This window comes from Nicotiana tabacum, chromosome 13 (assembly GCF_000715075.1).
Source record: "Nicotiana tabacum cultivar K326 chromosome 13, ASM71507v2, whole genome shotgun sequence".
Taxonomy (NCBI): Eukaryota; Viridiplantae; Streptophyta; class Magnoliopsida; order Solanales; family Solanaceae; genus Nicotiana; species Nicotiana tabacum.
The window spans coordinates 124,582,318-124,600,522 of record NC_134092.1 but is presented as its reverse complement, the minus strand read 5'-3'; the positions used below and the strand labels follow the sequence as shown (position 1 = coordinate 124,600,522).

The 18,205-nt window shown below is 33.4% G+C and overlaps 2 protein-coding genes across 2 annotated transcripts; one reads left to right on the top strand and one right to left on the bottom strand.

Annotated features, from left to right (window-relative positions):
• The first annotated feature begins 1,481 nt into the window (after positions 1-1,481).
• On the top strand, positions 1,482-1,895 carry LOC107759694 (uncharacterized). The gene has a single exon (XM_016577686.2). It carries the CDS (start codon positions 1,482-1,484, stop codon positions 1,893-1,895), a length of 414 nt encoding a protein of 137 aa, XP_016433172.1.
• Positions 1,896-3,355: 1,460 nt separating this feature from the next.
• LOC107759705 (CMP-sialic acid transporter 2) lies at positions 3,356-9,169 on the bottom strand. Its single transcript, XM_016577709.2, has 13 exons — positions 8,986-9,169; positions 8,767-8,878; positions 8,564-8,643; positions 7,572-7,647; positions 7,354-7,454; positions 6,588-6,659; positions 6,342-6,390; positions 6,211-6,252; positions 5,830-5,951; positions 5,604-5,663; positions 4,850-4,898; positions 4,001-4,095; positions 3,356-3,859 (listed from the first exon to the last, which is right to left on the bottom strand). Exons 1-13 carry the CDS (start codon positions 9,039-9,041, stop codon positions 3,808-3,810), a joined length of 966 nt encoding a protein of 321 aa, XP_016433195.1. The 5' UTR covers positions 9,042-9,169; the 3' UTR covers positions 3,356-3,807.
• Positions 9,170-18,205: the final 9,036 nt, after the last annotated feature.

The following is an 18,205-nucleotide window of genomic DNA, read 5'->3' as shown; positions in this document are numbered from 1 at the left end:
AAAAATAAATAATAAGTTAGATTATTAGATATAGTTACGTGACCAACCAATGAATAGAGAAATATTTAAGTAAAAAAGTAAAATAAGATTGACAGAAAACTATTTTAGTTATATTAATTAGAGGGAAAAATCGAGTTATTAAAAATTAATATGACAATAAAGAAATAAATTTATCAATAATAAAAGATAATTATATAAATAATATACTACTATATATAGAGAATACTAGTAATTTTGGGGCCCTTAAATTTTTGGGGCCTAAAGCAAGTGTTTCACTTGCTTTAAGATTGGGCCGCCCCTGCGTAAGAATTGCAGAGAAGCAATTCACTAAATACTTATAGATATCTAATTGTGAACCCACAATTATTGTATATTAATCTGAGATTACGGTAGGAACCCATAAACTTTAAGTCTTGAATTCCCCTCTCAAACTAAGAAAGTAACTTAAAACAAACTTTTTTTTCCAGAAATAATAAAGACTTGGTCTTAACTAACCAAACAAGAAATGATTAGTTGGATAAATCATTAAGCATTTGCCTATGACTCTATTCTTATCATAAACTAATCAAACTTTCATTATTTTATCCCTAAAATAATATTCTTCGATGTAACCAATTATTAAACCTTAATAACATTACACAAAACAAAAATTAACATAAATTTCTAACAAAGAATTGTTCAAAAACAAAACCATTGACCAGAAAGTCTTAAACCGAAAAACTTTCGGCCTCTAGCTTCTTAACGTGTGTAGTTGTCATATTTTTGTAATAACGCGGTTGTCTTTTTCCCTACGCATTTTTTTTCCTTAACCCTACCAACTTGCTCCCTACCATCCCATGCATTTCATATTTGCATGTACCTAACCACACATGTAGATTCTGGATTTAAAATTGATGGTTTTAATCTGTAAAATTTTAGCACATAACATATTGTATTTTTTAAAATTATGAATTTAAAATTTAATATTTATTAAAATTTAGTGATCTTTTCACATATATTATATATATATTCTATGTTGAAATATTGAACCAAAAGTCTTCCGGAAATAGTTTCTTTACCTTCATAAGGTAGGGATAAGGTCTGAACCTAGTAAAATATGAAAAAATTGCAATATGCCTTTTTTTTTGGGGGGGGGGGGGAATTTTAGGACCCTAGATTATTGATGACAAAATTAAAATAGTGGCATAAAAATGGTCATTTTTGCAAATGCCCCATAATATGACTGAGTCAGTGTCTACCTCTGCCCAACTATTGTCTACCTCTGCCCAACTATATATACACACCCCCCCATACTCCTACCAACCCCAACAATAAAACCCTCAAGACAATATCAAAAAGCAACTACCCTTTATCCATTTCTCTACATTCTTCTGCAACAAGTAGAAAAAAAACACACAAACAAACAGGAAACAAAAAGCAATCACCACAACAACAACAACAACAAGAAAAACAGAATAGTTGTTTTTTGTTTGGCTCAGAAAATGGGGACAGAGAGCTGGTCTTTAATAGGAAGGCTAAAGAGGGCAGTAAAAAAGATAACTTTTTTGCTGAATCTTGATATGAACAAATGGAAGTTAGTTTCATCTTTGATTGGAGCATCTTCAAAAAGACATCAATTGAGTTTCAAAGAGAAGAAATTGCAAAAACAACCAACAGGATTGAATGTAATATGTTTTGAAAATGATGATTTGAGTCCAAATAATTCAGGTACAGGTTCTAATTCATTTAAAGGACTTCAAAGAACTATGAGTTATCCATCATCAGAAGATGATATTGATAAAAGAGCTGAAATGTTTATAGCTAATTTCTATAAGCAACTTAAACTTGAAAGGCAAATTTCTTTGGAGTTACGTTATTGTAGAGGGCATAGTTTTGGATCTTCGCCATCTCCATGAGAAGTTCAGCTATTAATATCAGCAGATCTAGGATTCAAACTTTCTACGTTCTTTGAATATATGAGTTCAAAACTTAAATATTTTATTCAATATTTTTCATATAAATGGATAGTGTGAAGAAAAGATGGAGAAGACAGGGAATGGAGTCTTGTTAAGATGATCTCCATTGCAAAAACTTGTAAGACAGAGCATACAGTTTTTTCATTTGTATGCTTTCTTTTTCTTTTTTCCTTGTTTTTTGGGGTTTTTTTTTGGTTTGGAGGGGGGGGGGGGGGCTGCTCTTGTTGGGTTGAAGAATTCTGTGTAGATTCTTTAAGGTGTGAATTTTTAAATTTTTTTCTCTTAATCATGTACATTGTACAAATGAAAGTATACATGAACATTGAATAAAGGCCGAATTTTTGGCTTCTTGTTGGGTTGAAGAATTCTGCGTAGATTCTTTAAGATGTGTATTTTTTAAATTTTTTTCTCTTAATCGTGTACATTGTACTGATGAAAGTATACATGAACATTGCATAAAGGTCAAATTTTTGGCTTTCTGGATACTTTTGTAGCTTGTTGAATTTAGCATTTTACCAAATTATGCTTTCTATTTCGATTTAATGATCCAACAATTGTAAATGGCATGTTAATGGCTAACTTCTCGGATTAGAAAAGAGTTGGTAGAATCTTATTTTCTAGCCTCCGTAAATATCATGAGAATCAGGTGACTTTCATCGATATAAAAAAAAAAATAGGCAGATTCAAGAAAATTTCAAAGGTAATGTACATCATACAATAGGCCTGGATTTGAAGTACAGAAGTTTTATTTGCATTGTACATAGATGCGTTAGATTAGTAGCAAAATCTTAAAATTCTTAATTGAATATAAATATACAAAATTTAATGTTACCTTTTTTATTTATTTATATGATAATAGTCTTAAAAGACATTAAGCCTTTAACCTCACATACAACAATAACAACTCAGTAATAATCTCACTAGTGGGGTCTGGGAAGGGTAGAGTGTACGCAGACCTTACCCCTACCCCGGAGGGGCAATTTCACATAGTAATAATAATTTTATTATAATAATAATAATGATGAAGGTTAATTCATGTTAATAAGATATTAGCCATTTATTTGTAATATATTACCTTGAATATTGTTAACAAAAAATCTTATTTGCTAATATGAAGATTTGAGTAATTTAATTTAAAATTTTAATATAATTACTATTAAAAGAAAATAATCTTTCTCTTTTAATAAAGATTTCATTTTTTTTTTCTTTTAATCTATAGGCTTCATTTATCTAAGCGAAAAAATGATAAAATATATTATTAAATTTTTTGGGGGCCTCAAAATTTTGGGGCATAAAACAAAGGCTTTACTAGCCTACCCCTTGAGCCATTTTATGCACGATTGCATATTACAATAAATTTCACAAGTGATTTGGATGGTCTAATATTGGATGTAAGATGAATCGTGACACAACTATGTAAATTAACACCAAAACAAGTATTAACATCAACGGACATTGTACAAACACATTATTGCCCAAATTGCTATTACAATACCAACTAGTCCATAATTACATTTGAAAGAGCAAAAAAATGTTCATGAAATTATGCATCGCGTCAAATGTATCGTGTTACAAAGTGGACTGTCCAGGACTTCTTGCACTAATAACATCTTCAGCACATATCGAATCCCTTTCCTGGGGCAATAAGCACTGCTATTTGAATTCAAGATTGAAACAACACCTTGCAAGTGCCCATACGCAGGATTTTAGTACTTGATCAAAAGTATCCAAATTCAAATGCCGACTCCATTCCAAGGATAAATCCAGGGCCAACTCTTAAGCTGTTGTAGGATAAATAGTTATGCGCTTACAATTTTGGCAAGAAAGAACACCCAGAAGATGAACTCAATTGTTATCTTCGGGCTTTGCTAGTCGAGTGCAAATATATTGCTACTGAAACAACGCTGCAAAGAAGCATAAAATTCTTTTCAGTTATGTGCCTTGTCAAATTTGTGGAATTTTCCCCAAGGGTTAAAACGAAGCAGTAAAACAAACCTTCACACTTTTTTTTGATAAGGTAAAGTAAAACAAATGTTCATACTTACGTGGAACCAAGGAAAAAGGCAAGGGAAAGGTGAAATCCAAATAGAAATACAGAAACAACTGCAGTCAGTAGCATTGCAACTGAAGTTGAATAGACCTGCAAACAATTACAAGCTATATTAAAATGGTATCTTGCAAGCTCTCAGTTCATAAGCAGATTGTGTGTGCGAGAGACTAAAATTTCCGTCCTTTCTTTGCGGCGCCACTGATTGAAAGATTGTCCGATGCCTGCATATGATAAATGTCCACCACTTGGTCGGCAAATCAACAGGCCTTGGGAGAAAAAACTAGCCGAAAGGATAGCTATACCTCCTCGAAAGCACACCAACTTAAAGCTAAAGAAGAGGAAGAGCAAGTCTCATAGTCAACTGCACCAGTCATTTCTATACCCTGAAGATGTGTGGGTATGGGTACATCCTTGATGCTAGAACTTCATAAGAGAAATCTAAGAGGCTCTTTAAATGGTAGCTAAACTTCATGCCTGATTAAAACAATGTCTTAGCACTCCAAAAATTAGTTGCCTAACCGCTGCCCTAAATTTCTAGCGATATCTTAAATATTTTGGCATGTCTGTTTTCTCTGTAATTACATATCAAGCAATAAGTTAGCAGCTTAGTGTGCATCATTTCTGGAGTGGGACCTCTAGTCCAGTTTACCTTAATTGCTCTACTCTTCAATTAGAAAAGCAACATAGCCTAGGAAAAGATAAAGCATATCAGACATTGTGCTCACAACATAGATATTCAAGGATGATCTCCTGGCGTACGATGCTTAGCACTAGATTGATGAACCCATCTAACGCAAACTAATGCAGATGCACAAACAGATAAAATGTAGAATGTCATCCCTACCTTCACAATATTGTCAGCATATTTCATCACCATTGATACTGCAATACCACTGCAGAGACAAGTCTTGGTCAGTAAACAATAGAAAAACTGCTTATCCATGATGCAATCAATCCAATTTAAAACAGTTGAATAACAGAATGTTAGATCAAAAACCACACGCAAAAGAAAAAACGGAATAATGCAGCCTATGAGAGGCTTACACCCAAAGTTACTCTATCCACATAACCCAGTAAACAGCTTAAATTGGAGGGGCAGTTAAATGGTTTTCAGTATATAAGCAAATCATACTGAATGCTTAACTAGGATTGCAAATGAACACAATAAGGATGAGTGTGCACAATATAAAAAATTAAAAGGACAGTACAACAACAACAATATACCCAATATATTCCCACATGCGGGGACAAAAAAAATAAAATTAAAATGACAGTACATTGAGCAAATACGGTAAACAAACACTTTAGGAAAAAAGCAGCATGGCAGCTTTTACCTAGTGGGTAGTATCTTTTATGTCAATTAACTCAACCAAGACACAATAGTTCCTTTAACTTAATGCTCATCAAGAGAACAACTTAAACGACTCAACTAAGCAACTGCAAAACACGGAGATTTTCCAAATAAATGTATGCCTCGGTAACATGAAATAGTTAGCACAAGAAAAGAGTACTTCCCAATGATCTTGTATTATTAGACAACATATCCATAATATTAAAATGTATAAACTACCGCTAAGAAGACTTAGAGGATATCAAACCTTAGTGCGTGGTTGAGAATCATGAGAACCGTAATCAGTGTATATCCATGGAAAAATCCACTGCAGAAGATAAGGTCAAATTGTAAAACTTTACATAGATCACAAAATATAAACCCCAATCTGATGAAATACTTGTCCTTTCAAGAAGAGCTATTGTCTGTTACAAACAGCGCATAATGCAAATATGTACTTTGTAAAGTGAAAGAAAGGAGTGCTATCAACTTACTCATTCATGACTGCGTCAAAATCTTGAGTCATTATTGCAAAAGCATTGAAGATCATCCCAAAGACATACAACCAGAAGTTCTGAACATTTATATTTCTTGAAGGTCGCTTCTTAATTATAGCCTGCAAAGTTAAAACAAAACTATGCACATTGTATCTGAGTCTACTTTACAAAACTATGCACATAGTATCTGAGTCTAGTTTACTTTAACATTACGATGAGCATTTTTCCATTATGTTGACGAAGCCTGAGATGGTAATTCAAAATTTACGTAAACAGGCATAACTATAGTAAAGCAAAATCATTCAGAAGCAGTTCTGAGGTCATTAAGTGCATATCTTTAAACTACTAATCTAATAGAACATATCTGAAAAGATGTACCTCTGTGTAAACTCCTGCAAAACCACTCAAAAGGGCCATTACCTGAAATCAAACAACGAGGTATTTCAACCATCAGAAGAATTTGTTTTAACCTTAATATTTTTTAGTCCCATGGAATATCTGCAACTTACAATAGCCATAACCCAACCTTGCAAAGGAGTCTGAAGAACATGATCAGAACTGTACAGAAAGCATCATTCATTAGAGAAACCCGTCAAAATATTTCATTTCTCCATTCATATAGAATCAACAGAACAAAGCAGTAACCATGATTCTCATCTTTTATCCTCCAGGCTGAAACACAAAAATCTATACAGCTATCCATCCATATAAGCAGTTCCAGAGATAAGATGCGGAAACTACTATGTTAAACTCACCTAGGATTAAGTTGTGCAGTGGTGCACCCAGCACACAGTAGAATGAAAGCAGCCCATTGAATCTCAGTTAACCTGAAAGCCAATCTTGCTTTGAGTGTGACAAAAAATAGAAGATCAAAATAGGTAAACAATTAGGAGCAGATTCTTAAAATACTATCCAGAAATATGACAGAGTGTAGCATACCCGCAGTCACCTTGAAAAACCACATACATTACCAGCTTCCTATAGTCATATCAGTCTTTTAAATCTTCTTTTTTATAAGAAAAGCTTTTCCTTGAAGAGTGCCTTTAGTGGAACCTTTTTCTGTTTTTACAGTTTTGGGATACATACAATATTCTTGATGACAAATGCATTTCATAGAGAATTTAAGATTCTCACTTTTTCCGTTACATGAATAAAATTCAAACTTCATAAAAGGACAAGCTTTTTCAGTTAATCCACCCTACAGAAAACAGTGCAGGACAATCTTGCGGTACAAGGTTTCAGGATAGATAGATATACCCCTAATCCTAATATTATAAACAATAAAGTCTACCAAGAATCAACTCAACTCCCAGACATGGCGCAACAAACTGTATAGGCTTTAGTGAGTGTTAACTGCTCCTTCGTTGACAAATCAAAGTGAAACTAAGGGGATACATAGCCACCCTGTTCCCATCCCTAAACAAAACAGATGCACACCATATATATGGAAACACAGAAAACTTTTTACTCTCCTATGCGGTGTGTTCCCATATGACACCCTTAATTAGTGAAAGGACTTACTTCCTTTTAAGAATAATTTGATACAATACGCCGGTGCTGATAATGTTCAAGTTCTTCAGTATCTGATATCCAGGAGCATCTACGTATGCAAAAATGTAATACTGCAAAGACCCGTGCGATTTCAATCAACTATATGCGAATAAACATGTGAGATAGAAGAACTAATCAAGTTTGGGAGTTAAAAAAGAAGAAATAACCAAAGAGAAAGCTAAACCTGCCTGAAGTAGATTCTTGACAAGGTAAAGTGCAGCGGGAATGGGATACACTTTAACTTCATCCCACGTAGTGCTCAACCTAAAAACAGCAAGAGATTAATAGATTATGAGAGAAAAGAACTAGCCTTTTTATAACAGAAAACAACCTTTTCTTTAACAGAAAACAAACCTTAGTATCTAAATTCTTATTCAACAGACAAGTTAAATAAAAATGTTTGACGGTCTGCAGTGTTAATCCACCAAGGCAATCTTCCAAAGGAGTAACTTATTTTGTTATTCATTAGTCATAAGTTGATATACAGATTACAGTGAAAATTTTAAAAGCTAATAGTAAATGGTTCAATGAAACCAAAGCTAATTCATATACATAGGAAAAGTCTAACAGTAAGATGGAATAAACACCAAAAGTTTGGATCTAAAAATCTGCTTAAGTTAACCATGAGCCTTGTGTGCAAATTCCCCTAAGATCTTACAAGGTAGGGTATCCAACTGAGTTTACTAATATGTGAAAATGCATTTTCCACAACAGCCAAGGGTTTAGCCTAGTGGTCAACGAAATGAGTACAAACCTTAGAAACCAAGGTTCAAATCCCAGCAAAGGCAAAAAATACCAGGTGATTATCTGCCCAAGCCATGGTAAGTAGAGTTACTCGAATACTATGTTGGTGGAAAGTAGCAGGTATTCGGCGGAATAGCCGAGGTGTGCGCAAATTGGTCCAAACACCACCATTATCACAACAATAACAACTACTCAGTCTCAAACAAGTTAGGATCGGATATATGATTTCTCCATTTAAATTCATCTCAAGCAAACACTATACAAAATAAATTAAAAAAGTATGATAAGTTCTCAATATATTCTCCTATCCCGAAATCTATGCTTGCAACGCTCAAGTAGAAATTTATAACACACAAAAAAAATGGGCAAAATTTAGCACTTTCAGCTTTGTATCCCCTGGAAACTGAAATTTAACAATAAAAATAGTGTTACAAACCTGTTATCATCAGTAATGCCGTCCTTTCTCCAGATTCTTACCAATGCCGCAAGAGACAATGCACATTTCAATGCCTCTACCTAATTACATGGAAGCTTTAAGTCAAATTACACAGCAAAGTAACAATTGGGCAATAGTTTACGACTATAAACTCAAAACAACACTAAGAATCAGAAAATTAACTGTTCTTCCATTCCACTAACCAGAAAATTAGCAGTTGTTACACTGTACTCGTACTTTCCAGCTCTCTTCGACCACACAATGAGTATCGATTGTGAACTCGTGAGAACCGTCAGAATTAGTGTTACAGCTGACCTACAAACAAACAAACAAACAAAACATGAGCAATTATTCTCATTATTTAACACGGATCATTTCGCAATTTTTTTAAGCTGAAATGAGGATGAAAGAGAGTGAAAAACCTTCGGCTTTTCTGTTTTAGGCCATTAATCTCCGGCATTACTCCGATCGCGGCCATGATTTATACTTCCGATGATTTTCCGACCTCGAATTTCTAGGTTTTCATCAGGAGATTCGTCGAGCGCGTTAGGGAAGTGTGATAAAGATGCTTCCGAATCACAGTTAGCTCGGAGATTGCAGATTCAGTCACTGGTTGTGTGAAGAAGTGGAAGGGGTATTGGGCTTGAACAATTCTATTGGATTGGGCTTTGAATATGGGTGATTTGCAGAAATAGGAAACTTTGGTAACACTATTAATTTTTTGACCCCGCTTGCCACATGCGCATAACTTCAAATTATCCCTCAATTGTCCCATGAATAACGATTTTGACTTTTGACTTTAAAGTTTTGACCATGAAACAAGCAAAGGTCAAAAATCAAGATTATTGATTTTCAAGGTCATTGGTCATAATTTCTATTATTTCAGAAGCGTGCTAGAATTATTTTTGGTTCGTCTACAAATTTTTTTTTTTCTTATTTATCCTCTCTTTCTTTTTAATCGTTCTTCTAAAACTTAAATCGAGATCGTTAGTGAAGGAGGAAGCTCAAGAACAGCAAAAAAAAAAGGCAAGTTAGATGATTCAACGACTACACATAAATCCAATGGCTGCTCGATGGAATAAGGGGCCTAAAACTGAATCGTTATTAAAGGCCTTTGAAGGCAATATATCAAGAATTAAATATATCAATTTCTTCTAATATTTTCTTCCTAATTAATAATATAGCCGATTTATTTAATCATTCTTGAGATATTGTTGATCTTAGGTAAAGTTTTATTAATTTTATTTTCGAAAAATATCTTTCCGTTGGGGAAAATATCTTTATTTTTCTATGAGCAATATTATATAACCCAATCTTTTATTTTATTAGTATATTGATTAGAGTATTATCGATCTACTTGATAGTTTTTCGTAGTACTTTTGTTACAAAATAAGTTCAAAAAATCAATATTGAACTAATTAGTTCAAGGTATGTACAGAAGCCACCATAAAGTAAAAAATTGATCCAAGTTGAAGAGAATAAGAAGAATGGAGGAGGATCATTTAAGTGTATGTCATTCATTTGTTATACTTCAATTAAATTAACCCTGAAAAATAACATAATGTTTGGACTATGCCATAATGATTATTGGCATAGCAAATGTTTGAAAGGATTTACTTACTATTATAAAGAACTAAATGGGCGTTGGCCTGTGCTAGCACGGACACAACCAATTGAACTCGGATACGCACCTTTAATATTTCTTTGAAAATATTTATTGAAATTAAGTTTGAGTAAATTAACAATTTGGTATATTCATCTTTGTATATAATTACTTAGTCAGTATGAAATTGAGCTTTATTAAAATGAGGCGATTACAAGCCCCGATTCTCAAGGGGGCAAAACATTAATGGTAATTATATGATGACATTTTGAATTCATATTTTTTCTTTTTAAAGTATATTAATAAATAAAATAAAAAACTCTTTTCCTTCTCACATTTGACTCTAAAAATATTTTTTCTTGCTCTTGAATTCCTAATTCTATTCCAAGTATGCATTTGTCTTCTTACTATTGGTCATCGGTATTTGTGTAAAGTGTCCGTATTTAAAATTAATTTATATTCATCCTTAATCAAATTTAGAGGTTTTAGTTCTTTTTTATAGCTGCATTAGTAATTTTTGTGCTCAATCTTAATTTAAAAACGAATTGATTTTCTGTTTGTTTTAGAAATTAGCCAAATTGACCTTAAAATAAAATTTATAAATCAAATATTTGAAATTAATAAATTAATAAGTTGATCCTTGTCAAATTTTTAGTCCCATCTTACGTGCATTTTTATAGTATAATACAATTTTCTTCATTATAGTTCAGTGTTGAAATTAGTTGAAAAATTAATTAGTATGATTATATTTCCAAGTATTTTTAATTTATTAAGTCTTAATTGAATCTAAGCTATTGTGCAACAATAAATTTTACCAGAAAGAGGTAATTTAATATTGCATAATGCCATGATAACTTTAGAAGTAACTAAATGTTTTCTTATTATTTTTATCAGCAAGCAAGTTAATTATAAATTTAATATGATTAAGTAGAACACAAATTCCTTTTTCTATTGAAATATTTACGCCACTTGTGGTTATTTAACAAAAAACTTGATTATTTTTTTTTAAAAGTAATTTATAAACTTTTCCAAAAATTTAGTCACATAATTTACATATAGTGGTAATTCACTATAGACTAATTACATAACCAGGAGCTAAAAGATTAATATAAGTGTATGCAATTAGTAAATAGTGACAATTGTAATGATAAGAGTGGGTGAAAAATGCAAAGTTGAGAGACGGTTTAGGTAGTGAGGGGACGTGGGGTCCACATGGGAGAGAACAAACTACAAAGTAAAGCTATGTGAGAAGTGTGTAGTGAAGGTCAAGGTACTCAAAATTTTATATAGCAGCTATAGTAATATTCCTTTGTAGCCTACCATAATGTTCCATTTTACCTGAAATGACCAAATTATCCTTACAACCCCAAGCAGACATGTCGTCCAACTGTGTGCTTAACTCCCTCTTATTAGATTGTAGAATTATAGGAGTAATTATTTAAAATATACTTGTTATATATATAATATGAGTAATATTTGGGGTCCTATATTTGTTGGGGCCCAAAGCCTTGGCTTTAGTTGCCTTAGGGCTAAGCTGCCTCTACATAAATGGAGGATTATGTACTGAGAAGTTAAGATCAAGCAAGTGATTACCACACAAGTATATTAAAGATATCTAGATGTTAAAAAGTTAATGTGGTTACATGTAGTTAGGCATACAAAAGAAGCCGATCAACCACAAGCACGTTAATAAGATTAACATTGCAAGTTATCTTCACGATTATTTGAGCCCCATGTAAATATGATGTCGATTTTTAGAAATTAGATTTTTATTATGTTTGCCCATACGAGGGGCAATGTTGAATTCAAAGTATTTTCATTTGGTTCATATTACGAATCTTATTCTAATTTTAATAGGAAAAAAGAAAGAATGAAATATAAATAAGGACATATTTTGTATATAGTTTATTTTATTTGACAATTTTTTTCTTCAAAAACCAAGCTTATGCATGTGGGATAAAATTAGGAAATTTTACCTCTTATATCAAAGATATATACCCTATTTATTATAAACCAAAAATATTTTAAAATATTATTTTCTATAGCTATCTTTTATATTTTATTTTCTATAGCAAAATAGGTATTTATGGTATATACTATAATTGAGGCGTGAAATACGCTATTTATGTTTTTCCTCTCTCTTTCTTTCAATTAACACACAATTCTCTCTCATAATTTTTCTTCTTTCTCTATCTCTTCCTTCTCTTTCTCTTCGAGCAAAATACATGCTTTTAATCGTGAATTCTCTGGCCGGAACTTCTAGGGTTACTGCAATTGAAAACACTTCTAAAATGTTGGGAGAAAGAGGGGAAAGACGAACCTTTTCATCAAAATCAGATTCCTCCATAGCAGGGAGGGATCGTCGCTATGAGGCTAGGGCTACTACGCGTAGAGAAAAAATGATGTCAGAATAATCTGAGTAGAGCATGGGTAATGTAACATGAACGACGGATACTGTAATATTTTCTACGCCGGAGAAGATTTGAGGGTCGGGGTTTTTATTCTTCTCCATTTTTAGTTTTAATACAATGTAACAGTATTTTGCTTGGCCGAAAAACGCCATCTCTGATGAACTTTCTTCTCTTCTTTGTTATTTAGTCACATACAATGATACAGATACATTATATTATGTACAAATTCACTAATAGCTTGTTTGGCCAAGCTAAAAAAATCTGCTTATTTTGAGAAGTATTTTTTCCAAAAGTGCTTTTCAAATAAGTACTTTTGAAGATAAGCAGTTTGTTAGCCTGTTTGGCCAAGCTTCTCAAGAGGCCATGACGAGCTCTGGGCATATATGATTTTTTTGCTCGTACTCTGTCAAATTATAGTAAAGTTTAAGATATCGTCCCACAGAGATTGGAACCACCTAGGCTACAGATTTGTATTGTCTGTCACCGTTTGAGAGAATCAAATTGGTAAGGAGAGAGTTGTTGAAAAAATTAGAAAAATAAAAGCAATAAATATTTATAGTTTTATAACAAAAGATAGAGATTGGGATATTGTGAATCAGCAAGATAAACCATTATAATAAAATCAAAATTTTATTATTTATTTCTCTATTTAATGAAATGATCGCTTATTTCTAATTCAATCAAATTATATAAAAGTAACCAATTAATAACACCTCTTTCGATTAGTGTAGTCAGTCGATTAACAGTGAAATAAAGACCTTGTTTGAAGAATGATCACTTATTTCTAAGACATCACTCCATATAACAACAATATATAAATAGTACCGCCTGCGCTTAATGTTATTAATTTATTGACAGTTAGTGACATTAAACAATAGTTGACTAATAACACCTCTTTCGATTAGTGTAGTTAACCAATTAAAGTAATGGCTTCAAACAAGAATTATCTTAGTTGAATGCACCAAGTGAGAAAAAACCTCTTTCGATTAGCCTTTTCTAAATCAATAAACTTATTTAAATCTTTCTCTTCTCCCGAATAAGAAACAAAATAACAAGATAAAGATTTCAGTAAGTGATATAATTATATCAAATAATAGAAATAATCAATATCAAATACCCTGGTGTATAATGATGATAAAGAGAAAATATCAACATAAGAAGATAATAAAATTAAGATAATTATTATAACACTTTTATGGCTTCATCTAATATCCCAACCAAAGAAAATTACTCTATTATGGAGAAAAGATAAAATAGAAAAATACTATTCCTACAATAAGATAAATAGCTTTTAAAACTAAAAAAAATAATTAAAGTTGGTTTTCTTTGCTCAAGAATGGTTCTCCTTTCAATTGAAGTTTACGTCCTTTTTATAGGGACAAACACAAGCATAAATTCCCAAGGATGTCATCCTTGGCATAGGATGTGGTCTCGGATGTCATCCTTGGTCTGAGTTGTTCAATTTTCTCCAGTTGTTTCTTCCACGGATGTCATCCTTAGAATTGAGGATGACATCCTTGGATTGGGGATGGCATTCTTGGCCTTTTTGCTATCTCTGCTTGAACACTCTTCTTTTTTCTTTTCTTTTTTATTTTATTTTTCTGCAACTTATATTAATAATTTGTACAAATATTAAACAAAACGCCATATCTATAAATAAAGTATTTGTTTATTTAATATAATATATACCTAAAAACATATATAATATATACTTATCAAATACCCCCATACTTGAACGTTTGCTCGTCCTCGAGCAAAGTACACAGAATAAAATAGCGGTTAAATTTTTTAAAATAAAATTATGTGAACTTTCTGCAAACAAGAATATAACCAAGATCAAACCACGAGTTCAAATAATCTTTAATCGTACTCATATTTACTTATTGAGAACCAAAATTATAATAGTTTTAAATCCCAAGTATGTCTCACCAAATGAAGATAGATGCCCATAAATCACAATATATCAATACAAAACAAAGAAGGACATTGAAAAATTCGCACACTCTCAACAAAGAAGTATCTCAAGCCACTAAAAATTTTCATAAGCTTGACTATCATGTTGTCACGACCCAAAATCTCACATGTCGTGATGGCGCCTATCTCAATACTAGGCAAGCCAAAAATCTCAATAATCTCTTTTAAATTTGAAAATAAAATAATTAAATTCAGCAAAGAAAATCTCACAATTTCAAATATAACACTCGCAAAATCCGGTATCACTGGGTACATGAGCATCTAAATGAATATAAAGTTTGGCTGATAAATATCACTGTCTGAAGTATAGAATAGTACAATAACTAAACAGGAAGGGAATCAAGTCTGCGGTCGTCAAGCAGCTACCTTGATACTCTCAAACAGAAATAACTCAGAATTATAGCAGTCGTCGTATCCGGGAGCTTCTGGATCTGCATACGAGGTGCAAAGTGTAGTATGAGTATAACTGACTCAATAAGTAACAAGACTAAACCTCTGGGCTGAAATAAATGATGAGCTCCGCAGGTACAATCCAGTAAAAATAATGGTACAAAAATGTAGGCATGCTTTCAAGTTCAACAGTTGAATTCAATACAAGTGAAATAGATCAATACTGCATGATATGAGGCATATGACATCTCAGTAGAAAAACCTCATGTAAATACTGGTCACAAATTATCCAGTCACTTGGTACTGTTTATGGCCAATCCAACCCAGGGGTGTTCCAACCCGTATATATATGCACATTGACTGACAGTCAGTCACCCAGTATCGTATAAGGCTAGTCGAGCCCTGGATAATTTATCCCCAAATATAAATGATACGAACAAGATCCATGTCCAGATAAACTCATTACAATACAAATAAGTAAGGCAAGTCCATGCCCTAAGAAAATCCATCCCATATATATATATAAGTAGTAAGTAAGGCAAGTCCATGCCCTGGGAAGTCCATCCCAAATATCGATGATCATCTACGCTCACTGGGGTGTGTACAGACTCCGAAGGGGCTCCTTCAGCCCAAGCGTAATACAAAGCCAATATGGCCTACTGCAGGCGGGCAGTCCCGATCCGTAAAATAACAAAGCCTATAAGGCCTGCTGCAGGCGGGCAGCCCCGATCCATAAAATAGTAAAGCCAATATGGCTTACTGCAGGCGGGCAACCCCGATCCATTTAATAATAACATATATAAATCCAAATGGCCTACTGCGTTGCGCAGCTCAATCCCATATATATATACTCACAATGGACAATTATTACTGAGTGTGAAATGTATATTTTAGAACAATTAATTCAACAACATCACGACCCCATGGGTCCTAAAATATCGGCACATAGCTTAAATATGATCTTTATTACTAGCCTCAGCTAAATTCCTCTAACAGGTGCCACATGTTCAGATAATAACATGATTCTTTAATCTTTACAGCTGCACGGGATTTATTCAAGACACAATTTATATGGTGCACGTTCACACGCTCGTCACATATCGTGAGTGTCACCTCCGAACAATTTATATCATACCAAATTCAGGGATTCATACCCTCATAACCAAGTTTAGAAGTGTTACTTACCTCAAACCGTGTAAATCTTTATTCCGCTATGCCCTTTCCACGAGAATTGGTCTCCGAAAGCCTCGTATCTAGCCATAATTAATTCGATTCAGTCAATACCAATTATTGTAATTAATTCCATAAAGAGATACTAATTTTCCAATAAAATCCGAAATTAACTCAAAAATCGCCCGCGGGGCCCACGTATCGGAACCCGACAAAAGTTATAAAATATGAACGGCCATCCAAACACGAGTCCAACCATATAAATTTTACAAAATTCCGATAGCAACTCGACCCTCAAATCTTCAGTTAAAGTCTTTGAAGATTTCTACCATTTTCAACCTAATCTATACTCATTTGAACTCAACAATCTTTCCATAAACCTTATTGATATATATAAATTATACTATTACACCCAAGAATCATACTATTAATCACCCATCTTTACCCAAACTCGAAATTGAAGACTAGGGGTTAGAACCTTACCTCTTGGGTGAAGATCTTGTGATATTTCCTTGTTGGATTTCAAAGCTTGAACAAGATCTTGATGAACAAAGCACTTGAGCTTCTTTCTCTCTCTCTAGAACACTCTCCCTTCTCTCTAAAAAAATGTCAGATTGTTGCTCCAAAATGAGTCCCAAAGCCTATTTATCAAAATGGGCTCGGGTTATGAAAATAAAAAAAGTAACCCTCTGAAAGCAGGTCTGCGGTCGCATAATGGACCGCAGAATGGGTATGCGAGCCACAAAATTGGTGCCCAACACTGGGCTCTTCTGGTCCATTCTGCGACCAGTTTTGCGGTCGCATAAGCAGTTTTGCGATCGCATATTTGGTCGCAGCATTGCATTTTTCTAGCCTTTGGTAATTTGGTCATAACTTCTTGTAAGAATGTCCAAATGACGAACGTTTTGAAACGTTAGAAACTAGACTCAAATATATTTCATTTGATAGATAATGCACCATATAACACTTTGTATCATGAGAGCTATACTCATTTGAAGTTAGGTATTGTGCGAACTCACTTGAAACTTTAGTCTTATGAAATTTTCAACTTTTACATTCAATGCCGAAACCTACCGAATCAAGTCCGATTGACCTCAAATTTTGCACACAAGTCATAAATGACATAATGAAGCTATTACAATTTTCACAATCAGATTCCGACCTCGATATCAAAAAGTCAACCCCCGGTCAAACTTCCCAAAAATTCAACTTTCGGCATTTCAAGCCTAATTTCACTACGGACCTCCAAATAATTTTCCGGACATGCTCCTAAGTCCAAAATCACCATACGGAGCTATTGGAATCATCAAAACTCTATTCTGGGGTTGTTTACATATAAGTCACCATCCGGTCAACTATTTCAACTTAAGCTTCCAACATGAAATTTTATTCTTCCAAGCTAACCCCGAAATACCTTAAAACCAAAACCAACAATTCACACAAGTCATAATACCTCATAGGAAGTTATTCAAGATTTCAAATAGTTGAAAGGAGCGTAAATGCTCAAAACAACCTGTCGGGTCGTTACAATCTCCCCCACTTAAACATACGTTCGTCCTCGAACGTGCCAAGAGTTGTTCCTAAGCCTTTAAATCACTGTTCCTCTTTACCATGCACATACCTGGGGTGATCCCACATCACCCTATTCCATATAGGCCTGACAACACAATACAACTGAAAATCTTTAATTTAATCTTAGCCCCAAAAAACCTTGGAATTCAATTCCCAAACTTTCAGAATTTCTTTTCCAGACACGAATCTTACATTTACACATTGTATGAGTCTGAACAAGATGCATCGAGCTATAACTATAATCACAAATATAATCACCCAGCATATTACACAACTCGCTCTCTCGTAGCACCATTCCTGATCACAATAACTACTCCAAACCAACAAAGTACAAGTATTAAACCTCGCATTCAACAGAACCTCATTCCAAAACCTTCGTACACTGCCAATTATGAAAGAAACAATCAATAATTCATAACCTCTTATCAGATCGACAAGTCATGGAGCTCTCTCGCCCCAACCAGAACCACAATCCTCTCGAATATACAATAATCAAGCCTGATAGTACCCATTCTAGGTCCA

Excerpts from the sequence above, each read along its gene's own strand:
- LOC107759694 (XM_016577686.2), top strand. The coding sequence starts at position 1,482 with ATGGGGACAGAGAGCTGGTCTTTAATAGGAAGGCTAAAGAGGGCAGTA.
- LOC107759705 (XM_016577709.2), bottom strand. The coding sequence starts at position 9,041 with ATGGCCGCGATCGGAGTAATGCCGGAGATTAATGGCCTAAAACAGAAA. Across the intron at positions 5,952-6,210 it reads TTGCAGGAGTTTACACAGAG|GCTATAATTAAGAAGCGACC; the intron begins GTACATCTTTTC and ends TTAACTTTGCAG. Across the intron at positions 4,899-5,603 it reads ATTCTCAACCACGCACTAAG|TGGTATTGCAGTATCAATGG; the intron begins GTTTGATATCCT and ends TTGTCTCTGCAG.